This window comes from Gymnogyps californianus, chromosome 4 (assembly GCF_018139145.2).
Source record: "Gymnogyps californianus isolate 813 chromosome 4, ASM1813914v2, whole genome shotgun sequence".
Lineage (NCBI taxonomy): Eukaryota > Metazoa > Chordata > Aves > Accipitriformes > Cathartidae > Gymnogyps > Gymnogyps californianus.
The window spans coordinates 26534772-26555215 of record NC_059474.1 but is presented as its reverse complement, the minus strand read 5'-3'; the positions used below and the strand labels follow the sequence as shown (position 1 = coordinate 26555215).

At 42.4% G+C, this 20444-nt stretch overlaps 1 protein-coding gene across 1 annotated transcript; it reads right to left on the bottom strand.

Moving 5' to 3' along the window:
* Positions 1-200: 200 nt before the first annotated feature.
* On the bottom strand, positions 201-6065 carry CHRNA9 (cholinergic receptor nicotinic alpha 9 subunit). Its single transcript, XM_050896699.1, has 5 exons — positions 5996-6065; positions 4764-4909; positions 3819-3973; positions 2616-3148; positions 201-757 (listed from the first exon to the last, which is right to left on the bottom strand). The coding sequence occupies exons 1-5, from the start codon at positions 6063-6065 to the stop codon at positions 201-203; spliced, it is 1461 nt and encodes a 486-aa protein (XP_050752656.1).
* Between the last annotated feature and the right edge of the window lie 14379 nt (positions 6066-20444).

Genomic DNA, 20444 nt, shown 5'->3' with positions numbered 1-20444 from the left:
GTACTAACAGGCAAGGACAGTCACTAACAAAGCCCTCAGCTGAGCAATGTCTCAACATGCTGTCACAGCCTACAGAATCAATTTGTTTATTGTTACAGAATGCAAGACAAAGATCTCAAAAGCACCCCTGTCCCAGAGCTCCACCGAAACAAGCTAACCCAGTATATTCAGATTTACAAAATGAATGTGTTCATCTTCAGTTAAGCTGCTTTCCCAATGATCAGCGCACTCATAAAAAACACCATGATAAAGAAAATCCACATGAAAAACCTGTCCATCACTTTTGCAACTTTTTTCCACTCAATTCCTTTGGCCCGGTTTGCTTTATGGTCTCGAACACAATTAGCAATATACTCGATATTTTTAATCAGCATTTTGTAACAGGAACAGCAATTAACAGTCTCCCTAACATTTTCACCATGAACTCCATAGCTTTTATTCAAATTTCCATTGAGCTTCTCCTTGAGATCACAGTCATCATTCCTATTGGAAAGGTGACTCCTTACCTCTTTGTGCCTCCTCTGACACCCATCATCCCCCTCTAACTTATGTTCTTCTTCCTTCTCTCTTTTCGGACTTGTGCAGTTTTCACCCACATCATAAACAAAAAAGATTTTTGACATGTAGTCCAAAATAACCACCCTGGCCCATCGTGGAACAGGCTTTGCTTCTGAGCCACAGTGATGGAGATTCATTATAATGATCGTCAATGCAGTGGAAGCTGTGATCATGGTCATAGTTGCTATGTAATACTTTCCTGGAACATGAAATAAAATATATATAAGATATTATATAAGATATATACAAGATATAAAATATATTAAAGATGCTACCCTAATAAAAAAATTCAATGCAGAAATAACAATGTGCAAACATAGTGCTAAACATAAATGCAAGTGAAACCAATTTTTAATCACCCCGATTCTCTGTACTTAGATCACACTTAATTTTCCACTTAAAAAAAAAGATTAAAGCCATTAAAGTAAAACCTCATACGCATTACTGGCATGCCTTTGTCAGATAAGTAAGTGACTATTGTATTAGCATGGTAAATACTTGCGAGCCAAACCCTCTGATTTCTCAAAATACACCCATTCAGAAAGCAGCTTAAAATGTTTATCAGGAGCCTTGCTCTTTTCCTGGTGTCCGCAAAATCCCAATGTTGATGGCTTCACATGGCACATTAGAAATCCCACTTCCTGATGTATTAACAAAAGTGATGATAATGCTTTGTTGGAGCTATTGACACACTCCACACCAGCAGATGGATGCTTTCACATTCACACAGGCCAGTGAATATGCAGACCTCGCAGGTATCCACAACTAGTGTACTGGCAGCTAAGAGGCCAGGCACAGAGCTGAAGAGTGGCTCCGTTGCCCGTTAGATTTGTTGTCTGGATTTTCTTCAAACTGCAAGTTTTAGCATGGCTAGTCCAAACAAGGACAAAGCTCATTCTGGCCAGGAATAGGTAACAAATACAGTGAATACAAGCTGTGCCCCTCAGCCACTGCTTTTCACAACTGAAGTACGCAGCTGACCAGCTAACCTACTGTGGCTTGTGCCTATGCAAAGAGGCAGCTCCCAGCCCTGCTCTGCTGCTGTGCAGCCTCTGCAGGAAAAGCAAGGGCTGGCATCGATGACACAGGATGCGCCACAGACAAGCGTGATGTGATCCCAGTTTTCAAAGGGGTTGGAAAGGACGGTGAGGGAGAGTGAGGGAATAGAGAAAGCAGATTGAAGCTAGGTCCTGGCTCCTTAATTTAGACAGCGCAATAAGAGGGTACTCCAGTACAACAAGCCCATATTCTAGGCAGGAATAGTTGCTGCTGGTGTGGGAAATGCATTCAACAGTCCTATTCATTGACCAGTGTTTTGTCTCAGCTAAGCCATGCAGTTTTTTATGTACACAGTAATAACGAGAATAAAAATAATGAATTATCTTAACGAAGCTGGAAGCCAGTGTGGAGGCAACTGTGTTCCTAGTTCTCCAGAAGTCCCACCAGGGCAGCCGGGCAGCCTCGCGCCCCAGGGGGCAGATCAGCCAGGGCCAGAAGTAGGGTCCTGGCAGCTGGCAGACAGGTCAGTGCTGAACACCACCAGTTCACTACACATCAGCTCTTCTGAACTCTCAGGCGTAAATTAGAATTCAGTGTAATGGATTGCCAGGCATTACAATTCAATGTAACAATTGTCAGATATTAAGTCAACCCTGAGTGTCCCAGCCAGGCCATCCAACCACCTGGATATGACAGAAACATATCTTGAAACAGTCTGAACTTGTGCTTACAGCTCTTGCTTACACTTCATACACTGGTTCTAAAATTGTTTTCCATTACTAGCTTTATTGCAAGACGTGAGAAAATAATTCTAAATGTCTAACTATATTTAATAAATACAAAATAGCTAGCTAATATATAATTTAAAATAAACACAAAATAACCTTAAAGAGCTGCAGCATACCTGTACAAATTCCACGCACATTTTAAGTATTTCCCTATGTTTTAAACATGTAGCACCTTTATTTTCCCAGCAGCCACGAATTACATATGGTTTCCCTGACATACAGCCCTGCTATTAATAAGCCATGTTCAAAGACAAAGCATGTAAAGCTCACCTATCAAAGGTACGTTTTCAGAGGGAGGCATGATCTCTGCAACCATCAGCTGGAACACAGTCAGAGCAAGAAGAACTGTAACGCCCAGAGACACTTTTTCCCCAGAGTCTGCGGGGAGATAGAATCCCAGTGGGGCCAGGAAAGAGATCAAAATGCAAGGAAGCAACAGATTAAATATGTAGAAAGAAGACTTTCTTTTCAAAATCAGTGTGAACGTCACATCTGGATAAGGCTCAGAGCAGCAGCCATAAGTGATGACGTTCTTAACTGCTGGCATACCATGAATCTCCCATTCCACATCTTCTATGAAGTCAGAGAGGTCACCACTATCAAGAGAATTGATGATGTCTACCTGATTACCATTATAGGTCCAGGACCCAAATGTAAGGTTGCACTGCTGGCTGTCAAAAGGAAAATAAGATACATCGACTACACATGAGCTCTTTGTGATAGCAGGTGCATCCCAAGTGATTTTTCCATCATATCTCAACACAACATTAGTATTCACTGGTTCTGAAAAGTCATCATCGGCCCTAAAAGACAGAAAAGTGACAGTCAGGATTGACAGGCAACAACCTAGAGTGTGGGCCAGGGAAGGGGGGGCAAGGGGGAAGACCCTCGCTTCACACCATTAAAAGCATACTTCTGAAATCTTATTCATATTTATACTGAATTTTAGTAGGAACTTACTATTAACTATTATTTACAGGTACCAGTGCCCATTAATGCCAAATGTCAGTGCTGCTAAATTAGGTTGTATTTGTTGGCCATAGCTTCTTCAAACTTGACCTCAAACAGGATAAGAATCCATTCAAAGATGAAAATAATCTGCTGGTCACTACTGGCCTGGGAGAGCAGACAAGGAGTGCAGCCTTTGTGTACCACCTTTTTGTGGACAATCTTCCAGAGCTCTGCAGCAGCCTCAGCAGTGCAGAAAGCACTTCAGACTGCCAGGGTATTCAACTCCCAGCGCAGAGAAATTCAGAACAGCTTTGCTGTGTAGCATAATCAATTGCCAAATCCTGTCCATGGCTTTATTGCAAAATATTTAGATGATCAACAACAAATGTTAAGACAACAAACATACCCCTTGCTAAGGTAAGGTAAAGTGATTAAAGTTCAGACTCTGTGGGTCAATTCCTCCTTCAACCCCCTCCCTCCCTCAGACAAATATTCAAGCAGATTTTCTCCAGCCACACTCACTTGTTATATAAGACAATATCTGGTCTCCAAACCAAATTGCTTGGAATCCTGATAGAATCCAACCCATCATATTTATCTTTGTCCCATTTGAGGTATGCATCATACCAGCTTTGTCGAATCCATAAGTAAGCTGACAAAATTTGGTTCCTTTCATCCTGCATAAAAATGTAGAAATATTTCTAGCTGACGGTGACAAAATCACATCTTAGATGCAGACAGCACTTGTTGTGTAGCTTTAAAGTAGTGCCCAAAACAGGTCAGAATGCTGACAGGCCACAAGAGTACTTCTCAGACAGGTATATATGCCCGTACCCAGCTTATCTGGACCTTCTCTTGTCCAAACCTTCCTCCCCCTGCACCCTCCCTAGCTTTAATCATAGTTGTCTAAGGCTCCCAGTATCTTAAGAATTTCCTTTTGCGAGCTTCAGAATACCAAACAGCTAACAGATTCAGTCTAACAAATTCTCTGAAAGCTTGGTGAAGCCTTGAAGTTGTAATTCAGAAGTCACAGAAGTGATTTTCCATTCTCCTTCCAGACACATTTTCTTTTGCCTTAGAAGTATATCTGGCTGAACCAAATTTATAAAAAAGTTACTGAAAGCTAAAATAGGGAGTTTATGTAGAAATTAATTGCATCTTAGAAAAAGCATTTGCTCCTTCTATTTAGAACTCAGCAAAAGTTGCCTGGAGGGTGCGATACCAACACCTAACTACAGAAGAAGCCTTAACAATTCAGCAGATATAAGTTTGCAGACTTATAATGGAAGTCTTAGTGTTTCCATCAGATAAGAACCTACAAAGAACTGGCAAACATGACCCTCGTGAGGAAGCATTACTGAAGTTGCCACAATAAAATGCAAGTTGCTTTTTCTACTCCAAGCAAAATGTTTACAGCTAGTACATTTCTGCACATCTTTAGAAAAACAGAACCGTACTCTTACTCACCATGTCTTTTATTTGGGACAATGTGATCTGAAGGGTGACATTCAGTACTTTATCTGTGTCTTCTACTGGTCTTAGAGCATTTGAGTAGTCTTCGAACAGTTCATTAAACAGCATGTAAGCATATTTTCCTTTGGCTGATTCTACAGCTAGGTAACATAGATTTGTCAGTACATCAGATTAAGCACTGAGCAGTATCAGAAGATATCCTCTTTCTACAGCTTCAGGTAGTATTTGCTATAACTATAGTTATCATTCACATACTGTAGAATATCATTTAGTGCAGAAACAGAAGTCTACCTGATGAAGCTATTCAAATAAGGACAGCATTCACCTGTAGTAAATTAATAGCTAACTCTAGCTTTTCACACCCACTGAAAAAAAACCTCTGCATCCAGAGATTCCTGCCTTTTTTGAAGGTAAATGTCATTACCTTTATTTTACTGATGTCTTTCATAGGCATAGAGATTATTGACTTGCAGTCACACATCTGCCAAGCTAAAATTCGAAGGAAACTCTGAAGTCAAACTTGCTCCCAGGCTAACAATTGTGATATCTCCCTAAATGCAGCACTGATAGATTCATGCTACTTTCAGAATTTGCTCTTTTTCAACTACCACCTGGAAAAAGTCTGAGCTGCTTTTCTTCACAAATTGGCAATTGCATGATATATGAACACATCCTTGCCCTAACACCTTTTCCAAACCATGTATTTGGAGATGCTTCTTGCTATCCAGACTTAGTCACTAAGGATAATTCACTGAAACTTTAGGTTTTAAACGACGCTTTTGCTGTTCCACACTGTTTTGTGCATCACAGTTTCTGTAGGCAGTCTCTGTATTACCTTTAGATAGATTCACACATTTCTGCAAGCAAAAGGCAAGGACAGCAACACTCACAAGACTTGCACAAATGCCAGCTGGCACTACGTAGGAAGCAAGTGCTTTGGAGTACATCACTCTCCGGTGACTCACAGTGACTTCCTGGACTAATGAGAGTTCAAAGCAAACCTTCCTGATTAAAAAGAAATCCTAACAAATCAAAGCTTCACAAAGAGCATTTAAGTTCTGGCTGTACATGATCATTCATTTTGTCTATGCATCAGTGAGACAAAGTAAAACAAAACAGATGAAAGACTTCTGGAGCTCAACCTTGTAAGACACATCAGGACACCAGCTCCTACCCGAGTAAAATAAACCTCAATGCAACATTTAACTATCACGCAATATTCTCACCTTGAAGCATCACTGCTGTAAACAGCAACCAGAGAGAGACGGAAAAGGAGGACAGGCTATTTGTCTTCATTTCTGGACCTTAAATAAAACTGTTCACTCAAGGGCACAAAAATGTTTATCACCATCCAAAACTAACAAACAAACAAACAAAAAAATGAAGTTGCACAGCAACATAAAGATGCTGAGGCACTGATGAGCTGCTAGAAGCAACTCAGTCCTCCCTCAGCAGCTGTCAGAGTCCTAGAGCGATCGATGGGCTTTGTCCCTGCCACTGCCCGGGGCTCTGACAAACCCTCCCTCTCTCCGTAACCTGAGAGCTGCCTGCTCTGAAGCTCATGCTGAGGGAGAAGAAAAACGGATGGGATATCAGTAGGAAAACTATATTCCATTGCATTTTTTTATCACAAATGTAATATTTTGACCAATTTATGAAGAACCCTTTCACATTTCTTTGGTGGGCCATGTTTTACTGCCCCTATGTTCAGCAATAACTTGCTCAGAACCAGTTCTGTGGAACCTGTGGACCCTCACAAAAAAGTGATCTGCCTCAGTACTTTTAATTGGTATAGTCACACGGTACATCACACATCCAATATGTCACACAGCAAAAAAACCCACAGCCTACCTACTCCCATGCTGACAAACCAATGTTTTCACCTACCAAAGTGGTGCCACATGGAAGAGATGCAGCTACACCAAATTCGGACAACACAGGCAACATTTGCAGTAGCCCAATATCGCTGTGCAAACAAGAACTTCCACTGGGGTAGACACCTCTGACACCAGTACTCAGCACAGTAAATCAGGGGCAAAACTGGACTCTGCAGATAAAATGCCATTTCCCAATACAGTACAATTTTTCCCTGATGAACTTGACAAGGCTTTACAAAGAATTACAGAGTTACTGGACAGCTCTTGCATTTAGCTGAAAGACCTACAGGAGAGAAATATGAATATGAAACAACACCACACCTGGCCTCCCATCTACCCTGATGGTCAGAGCTTCATTAGCTCTGTATGTATTACTCATGTTGCCAAGTTAGTTTCCTAGTACTGCAGGCATTTTCTTACAAGTTTGTGACAGACAAGAGGAGATGACTTCCTCCTTTCCATAGTCCAATCCATCCTTCCTGATATACTGCAGTCCATTTTGCCATCCTTTTAGAACAGGTAACAGAAAACAGTCACTAAAATAGAAAGGTGAAAATATAGAATCAACTACCAGCAAAAAGAATAGGTCCAGAATAGTTCTGATCCACACAAAATATAAAACACCGTTGCTTTACTCTTGTGTAGTCTTTTGGCTAGAAGGAAGCTGATCCCTCCATACACATAATTTCTATATAGTAGCACTCCTGGCACTCACTGGCTAATGTTCGTGCTTTCGTGGGGACTATAAATCAATGACATTTATGGCCAGGTTTAATAGGTAAGCAATAAATAATTTCAGTCAAAGCACCTGTAATGAAATCCATCTCTGTCACTTCATTTGCTGAATTGTCAAAGGGGAAAAAAGTGGAAAACGGTTTAGAAGTCAAAAAGGTCAGAGCAGCCCATAGGCAGTATGTAATAACCTGCTTTTTCTGGGGAAGAAGGTATATGCTGTTAGAGACAACAAAAACAAGAGACGAAAGATGAAAGATTTTTTGATACAGTCAGATCAGCACATTCTCAAGGGATACCTTTAGTCTACAGTACATTGCCATTATGTCAGCAAGTAGCTACTGCTTTGCTTCTCTTACTGTAATTACAAGAGTGACCAAGGGTACTGCTTTAAGTGTGCTGCTATAAACGCTACTGGAAGCAAGACTAAGCTTGCTTTGCCACAGGCTTGAAACAATCTTGTGACCTGTTACACCAGCAATACATATCTGCCAAGTATGTACTGGCAGACTGATGTACTTTAATTTGCATAAGATCACATATATTAAAGAACCCTGCACCTTTATTGTAATGACGTCTTCTTGAAGGGAAACTCAAAAGACAAAAACAAGTAGCATGCTTACTTGTGTTGTTTACTCAATTTATTCTTATACACACATATGTTCCAGATGTTATTCATTATACACTTACAAAGGGATAGATCATAACCTCTCAGTTATGATCTATCAGATTTCCAGTCATCAAATATATCAAATAGTTGCCACATCTTGGACATACAGACAGGCAAACATGAGCACACGTATACAAGGACATGCTTGTTGTGTTTGAGATGCTGCATTGATTACACACTGCTTGTAAAAATAAAACTAAAATACATCCAAAAGCCTTTTCAATATTAAAGATAAAAGAAATCTAACAATCTTAGTATGCCAGACCATTTGGCTTCTTTACGTTTGTTCACAAGAAATCTGATCTGTAATTTTAAGTAAAATGTCCCCAGTGTAGACATTTTGTGTGAAGAACAAGTATTAACATTAATCGTTTTTCATTGATCTGAGAGATTCATCTAAAAACCCATGCTTCCCCAGAATATAGTTTTAAATTGTGGCGTAATCTATGGCAATACTACTCCCAAATCAAACATCCCATTTAACATTTGAATGGAGCTTATAGTTAAGCAGTTCTCTATTTTTACAGTAATAAGTTCTGCTATGAAGTCAGGAATTAATATAAAGTATGAAGCAGCTTACAAAGATAATTGAAGAAGAGTCATAGGTGTTTGGAACTTAGAATCAAGCCATTAACCTCTCCCAGAACTAGATTCGTTCCCGGCAAAATTGGAAGTTATCTTGTTAGAGTACATCTGCCAGCAGATGGCCCTGTTAGCCAGCCTACTGATCTACCCAGATATTCAAGACGATTTTTGTTTATCACACAAAAATCACATCGCATTTTAATCTACTTCGATTAATTTCGCTGCTTATTTGCCTTACATTTGATATAAGACAAGCAGAGACAAGATGTTCTTTTAAAGAAAAAAGATAAGCAGAAGGAACAAAACCGCTTAGTGGCTGAATCCGGCTCTCGAGTCTGCCTACCATACATCAGACCAGTCACGAGAGACTTTCAGGGCGAGCAAATATATATCATTGTCAACAACTGTACGATACGAAACCATATTTAGAGCACAGGCCGCTTCTGCTGATGCAGAGAGCAGTTAAGGCCTATGGCACAATATCCAACCCTGCTTCCACATACTTTCTTCAAACGTCTGACTGTGTGAGAATGCGTATGGGCTATTAACAGAGCAGAACATTGTGTTTGTGCTTACATTCAGTGGGACAAGAGTGTATCATTCATTGCTGCACTGAGCTTGTATGACACTCACATGACACATGTAACTTTTTATGGTTCTAGACAAACACACATGCTGTTATCAAGACAACATCAAAAAAATCTGAATTCAGTGTACTGCCATGCAAGGAAAGTTTGACTTTGCATGCACTTTAAGGACAGACTGAAGTGGAGATAACATGGGAGGGATCTCTTTCATATTAAAACTTCCAACTTTAGATATTTATCTTAGCCAAACTGTAAGCAAAGCAGGAAAGAAGTGTAAAAACATTTATTTAAAATTTTGTTCTTTCAATTAAACAAATCTTTCCTCTCCTGCCTAAAATAATAATTTGCTCCTGAGCCTGAGGTTTTGACATGTACATTTTCAGAATTTTTTTAAAATGGATTCTTACCTTTTTTGCATAAAAATCATTAAGAGTTTTTAAGCCTCCAACTGGAAAAGCTACAGATATTGTATTATCACAGGCCTCAAGGCCGTCTGTACCATTTATAATCCATCCCTTCATCAGAGAACAATAAAGAAGAACAGATTGGTTTCTAAGCACAGTTTGTAAGAAGTGTCTCACAGTCTGCTTCTACTTGCCTTCCTGCCAATTTTTCTCCCCAGAAGCTGTTGCATTCACATTCTTAGCAGCATTTGCTACAGAATATTATCTTGTGATGGGGTCAAGCAGCACACTAACTCTTCAGAGTCAGACTTCTCTCCTTAGACTAACTGAAGTCTTAACAGCACGGGTAACAACAGCTCTTCTTGCCAGTAGAATAGCCTCACTGTGCCTGCTCTGGAGAGGGGGAATACAGCACTTCATTTAGATGCAGCGTGTTTCTCTCCACCTCATTTTTTCTCACCCACCTACTGCCGCCTCCTTCCTTCTCTCTAAAAATCCCCTACCACCTGAAACCAGCATACTCATTCATATTTTCTTCCACCCTGTTGTACACATGGAAGATAGGAAATACATTAGGAAGCATTCACAATGTTGGGTCATGAGATAATGTAGAATATTAGCCACAATTTCCAGAGATGGAAAATCCTAATTTATGTGTTACACTTGTCAGTTTTTCTGAATATAATTTTATTTGGGTCCACTTACACAAGCAGCTCTGCTGACCACCTCCCAGCACCTGAAGTAGAGAAACTTTTTGCCCCTAGAAGCCTTCCATTATTTAATGTGATCTAAAATGCAGCATGTTCATCCTTTTTCACCAGGATGCTTGCAAGCTGACTGGTATTTTGTCCATCCTTGAGAAGCATTCAGTATCTGGCAGGGTTAAGAACAAAGCTATTTTATAATTTTAGCTATCAGAAAGCTATTTTATATACAGCTCTTTCTCATTGGGATTATTTCCAGCTTTGCACCATGCCTTTGAATGGCTGATCACAGGATCTGTGCTCTACACAAAGAAAATCTCTGGGCCTAGACACTGTTCCAGATCACAGGTTTGCTCTGACAGGCAGCCTGATGGTCCAAACCAAACTGGATTAGAGAAATATTTCTACCCTGTTACAAGGGTGCAGACAGACTCAAGCATCTTTCTCTTTGTGAACACTCTTGAGCCATGGAAGACAGCACACTACCTCAGCTTTTGGAAATAGAGGGAAGCCCCCCAGCTACCACTGCAGGCTGAAGACAACTCTAGGTTCCCCAGAAAGCAACTCTTTTAGTTTGCGTGCACATCATAAAAAACTGAGATTAAACTGATAGCTGAAGAAGCAAGATTGAAGGGCAAGTTTAAATACTAACTCAAAACTGAAGTTTCACTCTCTCCAAAATTCAAGGCGGGGAGGGGGGGACATCCCTTTAAAACGCTACTGAAATTCATCGTGTTCACAAGGGTATCTGCACAGAGGGTCTAGCATCCCCTGAAAACATCTGCTTTCCTGATAAGCTCACATCCACCTTGCAACACAGAATACGGTACACCTAAACTTCTGTGTCATTATCTGAGTTCCTCAGAGTTCAAGAGTTCCCTACAAAGAGCTAAGACTAATGCTGTGCACTAATACAGTGCAGCTGGCTGAAAAGGTAAAAAGATGATGAAGACAAGAAAAAAAATGCAGACCATAATGTATCAACCTAAACTTTAACTGTGTTTTCGGGAATTCACAGAAGTCCAATTGCAAGATGATTGCTAAAACAGTATTCATACATGCTACTTCACCAGTGTTGTATACAATTTTACTTACCTTGCAATACAAATCTCTTTGAAAAAGACACTAAGCAAACATTCATATTGCAGAATTTGGCATTACCTAATTGTTTCTGCTCCATCTAATCACACACATCAATCTACCCAGGTGATTTCTCCATGTTCCCAGAATTTAGAGGAAGAAAAAATACTGCTTTACTTAGAGTGCAAAATACCCACCTTGGCAAACCGCTCCAAGAGCAAGTTTTTTCTAAATCAAATAAACTCGTTTCTAAGCTTACAAATATTGCAGAGCTGCCCACTTTAAAAATATCAGAGCAACTACATGGGGGAGGACACAACTCTAAATTATCACAATGCATTTATGCCTGAACAAACCTCCCTGTAGGATAAGGCAAGCAGCTGCTACTCATCTCTTTGAGGGAAAAGAACTCTTGATAAATCATGGTTTTAGCAGAAGAAACATCTTATGGTACGTGGGTACTGACATTCTTTAGAATGTCCTAGCATGAACACAGCTACATTATGCTATGGACTGAGCAAAAAAAAATTTCCTCTTGAGCAAAATATAGTAGTAAACCTGCAGTTTTATTCAAACTCTGCAACTATGCTCGTTCTGGCACAACAGAGTCATTTAGATCTCGGGGACAAAGCACCATCATCTCAGCTGAAGACAGCATCCCTTGTCTTAAGCATCTCTGAGCACAGTGGCCGCAGATAAGTTAAGGGAGGCTGTATTCATACTGTTGGTTTTAATCTGCAAAATTCTAAGCAATTGTCCAACGCCAAGATATCGGTTCCTTCTTTTCAACTCACAACAAATGCATCAAAATGAAGGCTTAGTACTTCCAAGGGAAAAAACTTCAAGTGTTAATATAGGGAGTCACCAGCAAGGAACATCCTTTTCTTTGGTTAACTGGGCTTGAAAAAACTTATTTTGCCCATAAAGACAAAGGATTTGCCATCTAGAAGTCTTAGTCTGCAACACTGATCTGAATTTTACAGGCTTAATAACTGCTATTTTTCAAGTTCTGTGGAAGGTGATATGAGGTATAAAAGCAGTTAAGGCCAAAAAATGTGTGCTCTAACATTAAAATGCTACTATAACCACATATTATACCTGGTTGGTTTGTGTGCTTTGGAAAACATTTGCTGCTCGCCTGCCAACAATTGGCAGGGGGCCGTGAAGTATCTTTGCCAATTGCTCAGCTGCCTTTAGCTTAAGGAAGGGCATGAAGGGCATTTTTATTCAGAATGAGAACGAAGATGTTGGGGAAAAGGCAAGAGAAATTAGTGCACAGCTGATAGCTATAGCAGAGCTACGAGAAGACAAACTATCCTACAATCATCCTGTGGTTATAGCTTTTGGAAAATGTATATAAAAGTGCAAAAGCCAGTTCCTCAAACTAGTATAAAAGAGCTAGTATAAAAACATTGCTAGAACTGGGAACAATTTTAGCAACAAATTCCATATTGGCTTTACTCCTGGGCTCTAGCAAAAGCAGCATATTACATTGCCATTTCAGAGAGCTGCTCTATTAATGACTGAGGTCAGGTCCAGGTCAAGTCTGGACTCTGACTGATAATTGATTTGTTCTTGGTGGGAAGCTATACATAAGGAAAAAAGCATGGGATTTGTGGTACATGTTGTTCTCTAACTCCTTCCATTCTGCCAGTACTTCAAGGCAATATAAGTAGCAAATAAGACACTGGTATGGTTAAGCAACATGTTGCAGTGAATACACAGCCAGCCTCAGAGAATGAGATGGCAACACATTATGACATCTCATTGGAAGAGATGATTCAATGAGCCAGTAGCAATTTGTGCGTTCAGCACTATACTAATGCTTCTAGTCAAACTTGCATCACAACACGTAAAACAGAGCCTTCTTCACCCATCTTGATTGAAAAACATTGCTTTTCCTTTAGGTATCTTAAAATAAATGTACTTTTAATGCTTATACAGCTTCCAAGTTTGCAACGTTAGCAATTACAAACCTCCTAAGGAGGTATGACTTAAGAATATGAAATGAAACATCTTCAACAGAAAGCCAGAGCAGGGTAAACACAGTGCTGGCATGTTGTGCCCAGTGTGCTGCTATTAGAGCTGCTGCAGAACGTCAGTGTCCTCCTTGCTATGGAGTAGAATGATCAAGTCTCTTCAGTGTACAAGTAAACATCACAACTGATAGATATACATATCTTTAAGTAGAAGGAAGAAGTCAAGGTGACAAAAAAAAAAAAACAAACCACCTTTAGGTACCCAAAAGGCACTTTGGGGACGTTTCAAGTAACACATCAATGGAACCCCTCAATCTTTAAGGTCTTCTTTTGCTAGCTACTTCCCATCCAGGTGCTAGTTGCAAACAAGGAACAAAAGTATGGGAGATACAATTGCTTGCATTTGCAGATGGTCTCAAAAAGTCTCCTCAGCACTTTTTATAGTATGAATAGTTCTCTATAGAACCACTGAAAAGAAAACCCTAAGATGTTTATAGGCATTTGCCTATTTATCCTTAGCTTTCTGGACTTGGGTCTTTGCTATTCAAAGGACACTGAATGCTGCTTAGTCAGACTAGCAGGGGATGCTTTCATTCTACAAGCAAGAAGTACTCATGGATCCTGGTGTGAAACCTGACAAACACCTGATTTAGTTACCTACTTCATTTTCAGTAGATATGGAAAGAAACCATTTATTGCAAATTTCATCCATTTCAGGAACATTAATTCTGAGGTACAATTTCAACAACGAAAATTTTAGCTCTGTAAGAACATATGCTTTACACTTGATTAATTAGTACTGTAGTAGTTAATGGGTAACATTATTTCTGTCATTTAAGGAATACGTATTTGATATAAGCATCACAATCAGAACAGAAACAAATGCATACCAACCAGGTGTACAAAGAAAGTTTTGGAGTTTTTTAATAAAAATACAACTAATCACTTCCACTTTATTCTTGAAAAGAGTCTAATTACTTACATTCAACAATTATAAATTGTAGAAACTGTAAGAGTTCAAGCTTCCACATGAATAATGACTCACCAGTATCTCCACATAATACAGTGAATTCCCACAGCAGACAGTGATCAGTAGTACAAGAATAATTTAGCTCTTTCTGGAGTCAGTATGCTTAGCCTTTCACCCTTAACATGATAGAAATGTGTGAAATCATTAATTAACATTGTAAGAAAGAATTGTGAGTTGAAATAATTCCCCATTTTGCTTCTTAAAGTAAATACCCTTCTTATATCCCCTTCTGCTTCTATTCAGGATCTTTAAAACAGCTAAATGGAAAAACCTTGCAAATATTAATTTGTTATATAGAGATAACCATTGTAGGATTCTGAGCTGATGAGATGTGAAACTCCTAACATTCAGAAGATGGGTCTCATTTACTTACCAACTGTCTCAGTTTTATTTGCCACGTAAAAGGAGACCTATAGCTCCAACAAGTAATTATAGATCAAGCACTGCATTTATAACCCTGTTATCTGAAAATATGCCAGCCTATCAAAACAGGGCTTTTTAAAAAGCTAATTACCTCTGTGCTGGCTGTTCCTTAAAAACAAATTTCTCTTCTTCTCAATGCTGGGATCAGAACTCAGTGAAGCTGATAACTATAGTTGATTCTTCGTCATCTCTCCAGCTACTTCCTAGATTTTACTTCCACTTAGGGGAGGTACAAGACCAAAATCTCTGGCTACGGCTACAGAATGTAGGTATAAATAAGAACAAAGGTAAATCTCTCTTCTGCTTCACGTATTACACAGACATAGAAATTACAGACATCCATTTTCCCAGTATTGTAGAACAATCATCATCGCATTTATTTGCCAAATGCCAGGTTCCCCAGAAGACAGAATTACCTCTAAGCTTTAAAAACAGCACATATATTAAAGGTGTAGCATTAATACAGCCATTCCTGTCTTACTAGAACATCCGTTTACACTCTAAAAATATTTGCAAGGCTTTCTTGTCTCCCCATTTGGGAAGCACAATTTATTGCTGTGATCAATTAAATGGGAGAGTCCCTAGCAGGGAGTTAAATGGTCAGGCACATCCACTGAGCTGGTTTTGTACTGTGTTCATTTTATACCTCCCAGGTCTGTAACAATGGCGCAGCTACTTTGATCTACTTGTACAGAGGGCTAAAGACATGGACACCATTTAATTACTGTCACAGGTAAAACAGACTCAACTTGGGAAGAATTAATTTATTGCCAATTAAAATATTTGGCTACTGGGAAACAAAAATATGAACTGGGCAGCCCCTTACCTCTTCCTACAGAGGCCACCCCTGCAGTCCCCCCTGCCCGCACTACCAAAACCATGCCACATATAGCCAATACACAGACCTTTCACAGCAAGGCAACAGACAGTACTAGAAGCTGGCAAGCCTGGGTACAGCACAAGCCAGCAAGCAGACACATCACGTACACAGGGGACAGCTAAAATCCATCAGAGCTTCCACAAAGCAGTTCCGTATCCAGGTATGTTCCAAGTGTCTGCTCAGCCTAACCAGCAGCAGCTGGTGGGCACCTCAGGGTAAGTTCCTGGGTAGATGCTACATTTGCATCACCTTAGCTCTATTTACATTTAGATTTCATGCACAGAAACAGGAATTACTATACAAACAAGCATGTCTAGTGAACAAAGCCACTCAGTGAAAAGAGATAGCTTTTAGCTGAACTGCAGTTAAAACAAAAATCTCAGATACTGTCATAACGATGGAAGTCTTGCTGCACTGTAGTTAATTCCCACAGTGAACACAACACCACCCTCATAGTAAAGAGTAGCAGATTGGTGCCGCCCTACACAGACAGTGTTAATTTCTACTAATCAGAAGTCTCAGAAATCACAGCTAATTATCCACATGGAGATCAAGCCAGCATTAAATTTCAGCTAGCTCCCACACTTCTGTAACCCATAGTTTTGTTAGAAAAGGGCATAGGGCAGAGTAAGATACAAAACTTAGCCTGCTTAGCAATAATCATGGTCCAGGTTTGGAGCAGTGATAGTAATACGGGTGATCAAAAGGCTTGCTCACCACAGTTCTCAGCCAGGGGACTGACTCACCAACTCCCTTCCCAGTCCAGCCATATGGTGAAAAATATATTCCACCACATGCTATCAAAGTACTACAAATGTTATAATTACAAAATTAGAAGTACTCGAGCCATTGTACTTTATGATTATGGTTGAAAACTCCTCGATTTTAAAAAGTAACTTAAAATTCAGGCAAAAAAAAGACCAGATTGAATTAAGGACAGCAAGTATCACATCCTAAGGAAATCATTAACTGTTAAGTGAACCATGTGCTATTTCTGCTATTTAAAATACTGATTAGGCTAATTATGCTCAGAGGGAATTGGGTCTAGAGGATTAAATGAAATTTTCAGAGGCAGAGTTTGCTGAATAGAAAAGCTGCTGTCCCCCATTTAAACAGTACAAGATATCACTTTGAACATCTTATGAATATCAATGTTTTAAAAAGCTCATCCTTTAGTGTCTGCTATTGGGCTAATAATATAGCTTGTATTTCCCTTTTGACCTTAGTGACATGTTGGTGTTAAAAAGTGTACAGCTATGCCAAAAGATACTACAGTTTAACTACCTCCTGTTTTACAATGACTACCTTAAATTCTCAAGAGTTTTCCTTTAAAACTTCAGAGTCTGCTCATCATTCATTGCTCTCAAAGCCAACTACAATTTCTTCCAGGTAAAGAGCAATAATATTACTAGTAGGCAGAGGCCAGAGGCTGTTTTTAAAAAGGAAACTTTTATTAACTCACACTATACAAGATAAAACTGTCTGCAGACTTGCTCTGTCAAGACAGACAGAGTCCACGCACAGCAGGTTTGACACTCCCCCATCTTCAAGACTACAGACAGCACAAGCAGCAACTGCAAGTGAACTCCAGAGATCACCCCACTGTGAGATAGAAAATTCATTACAGGTGTTAATACTAAATTACTGCCGAAGACTAGAAACTATACAGTTAAAAGCCAACTCTACAGAAAGAAGGTAACTCATTAGCTTCTACTTTCCCCGTTGGTCTCCATGGCTATGATCTCTCTGGGATCATACAAGGCCATCTTGCCAGGCGAGTGATGTCTTCCCCAGGATACCCGCAGCGCACAGCAGTTACAGCAGTCCCCAGCCAGAAGGAATGCACGCCGTACTGCTCCGGCGACAGCCCCAACAGCCGCAGGGCCCATCGGAGAACAGTCAGGAACTCCCTCTTCGTTACAGTTGTATTATCAGAGTGCATAAAGAGTGGCCCTTCTAGCTGTGAACGAACTGTCACATAGCTCCGGAGGGCCAGAACCGGGCACACCCATGGCTCTCCAGACAGCCCAAGGCTGATGACATGTCTCTCCTGAGCCACAGGAGAGTTATGCAGACAAAATACCACTCTCCTCTCCATCAGCTGGAGGTCACTCAGGTACAGCAGCTCAGGCTGCAGTACATTCCGGTGCTTTGCCACCATCTCTCCTATTCGAAGTGCCCCAAAAAAAGCTACAGTAAATAATGCACGAAACAGTAAGCATTCATAACGAGTTATGCATACAGACTCCAGAGCTCCTAGGAGAGATCGCAACACCTCAATTGTTATAGGCAAGTATTTATCCCTCAGGATGCCCGCTCGACGTTTCAACCCTATCACCATGCAATGGGTTATAGGATCTTCCAGAGGATCAGGGTTACCAGTTAATTTTGATAAATAAGACAGTGCCGCCACATACATCAATGTCTTTGAGGATGAATAAAGAGATTCCACAGCCAAAAACCCTCTAACTTGGTCCTCTGGAATTGGCCAGGCTGCAGGCATTCCCATGCTTTTCCTAAAGACAAGGAATTTCTTCAGTCCTTCGAGGTAGGCTTGCCAAAGCCTACTATCCCCTGAGCACTCCAACAATGACAAAGTCTTCAGAGGCCAACATCCCAAGGAATGTTTCCGAGGACAACTAAACTTCCTTCCTACAAGAGAGGATCCATGTTAGCACATGTTGACAAAGGGCACAAGCATGCCACTTAAGCAGCAATAAAGATAGTGTTCCTCAGTGCAATACACTGCTAGACAATGCTCTGCTAGTTTATCTGACTGAAGAGAAGTCACACACAGCTACACCCAGAGCTGTTAGAGGGCTGAGATATTTTTCAAATGGAAAACTACAAGCAACATACCAGGCCCATTTCAGGCACTAGATCTGGTAACACTCTGGGAATTTAGAAGTTTGTGGAGTAGTAACAGAGAAGAGAAGCAAAAAGCAATTTTAAAACCAAGCCTTCCTGGTACGGCTTACAGAAATTACAACTGCAAAGGGAACACAGCACACTCCCGCCAGAAGGCAGCGTATTTCCCAGCCCAGGCAGGGGAACTCCCTCGAGGCCTCCCTCCAAAAGCTCCGGCCTCACACAAGAACTCGAGCAAAACCAAGGAAAGGCCGCCCGACGGGAGCCACGGCCACCAGCGATCCGCTCGCCCCCTGCCCAGAGCCAGAGGCCAGTCCCCGGCCACGGCGAGGGGCAGGCGCTGAGCCGCCACCGCCGCACGTGCTGGCAGCCCCGCCACAGAGCATGGTCCGCACTTACCAGTCACCGCCGCGCCACGCTCCCCGCACTGCCGGGAGCCGCCGGGGTGCACCACCGCCTCGGTCCTACACGCTGCTCCTTGGCTGCGATGCGAGAAGATGGCTGGTTGCCCCGCAAGGCCCAGCTCCAGCCACTCCATGCCCGGCTCCCGGGCCAGCAGCGCCAGCATCTCCCAGAAGGGCGCGGCGGGAGGCCCGGCCGGAGCGCTAGCGCTGCAGGACATGGCAGCAGTACAAACGCTGCGTTCGCCCACCCCCGCACGGCACGACGGCGCCTGCGGGCGCGCCCCCACCCCGGGCCCTTTTATAGCCGCCGAGACGCTCGCAACGCCCTCCTCCGATTGGGTACTCGGAGCAGCCCCGGCGATGCGGAGCGCTGCCATTGGTTGCCCGCCCGACGCGGTCCCGCGCTCGCCCTGGCTGGGCCGGGCCCCTCGCAGCGCGGCGGCCGGCGGGGAGCGGCGGCGGGTGTGAAGCGGCCGTTAGCCAGGGGCGGCGCCGCCGCGAAGAGGGCGAGGAGGCGGGCCCGGCCTGCGAACTGAAGGGCGTGAAACTTACAGGCGTTTCTTACGCTGTCTTCTGCCAAGGCCTGAAATACGAACGGATTTACTGATAAGGCTAAAAGGAGAGAGAATTGCTTGCATTACCGTTGTTCTCCCAGGGTCTCCAAGGTGCGGCTTCCAGAAAGCTTCCCATAGAGAATAGCTGGTGGCAGCTGGCTCCATGCTGAATTACTCATCGGTCATCCTCTGCTGTTAATTACAGATAACACGCCTAGATGTTTTGTGCACCGTTTGATGAGATAGCCACCCTTCCACAGCAGCTAGCCCTGCTGAATCCCAAGACAAAATAAAGCAAGCAGGCTCCGCAGCCGACAGCTTGAGCTTTTGGCTTGGTATTTTCCTGTGTGCCCTCATCTCCTTTGGGGTGCCTTCACAGAGCCCACTTGCCCTGGGGAGAGGGTGGCCTGGTACCCCGCGGGCTCCTGGCCGCACAGGGCACCAGCTGCCCCTGCTCTCCCTTTGAACAAAGCTGTGCAGGGACCCCGGCAACTGCCGTCCCCGGGAGCTTCCTCTCCCTCAAGATTTGACCGTTACTCCTGGCCCTCATCCGGTCCCATACCGTGTTTGTACCTCCGCCTGCTGCAGGCTGTCCCATTTTAGTAACAAAATGGCGCGGGTTTGAGGCGGGGGAGAAAGAACACGACGAGGGCCAAGGAGGTTAAGTCACGCAGCGGAGGGGCACCCGCGGGCACACCCTCTGTCATCACCGGCTCCTCCTTAGCCCCCAGCTGCAGCACAATGAAGGCGATAAAGGGCCGTTTATCGCCAGGCAGGGAAATGCCACCGTCCGGGAGATTCCCGCCCAGGCCCCTGGGCGGCCCCACTGAGGCGGACCTGCCGCCCCCGCTCCGCCCCTCAGGCACAGGCTCCGCCGCCGGGCGGGGCGGGGCGCAGC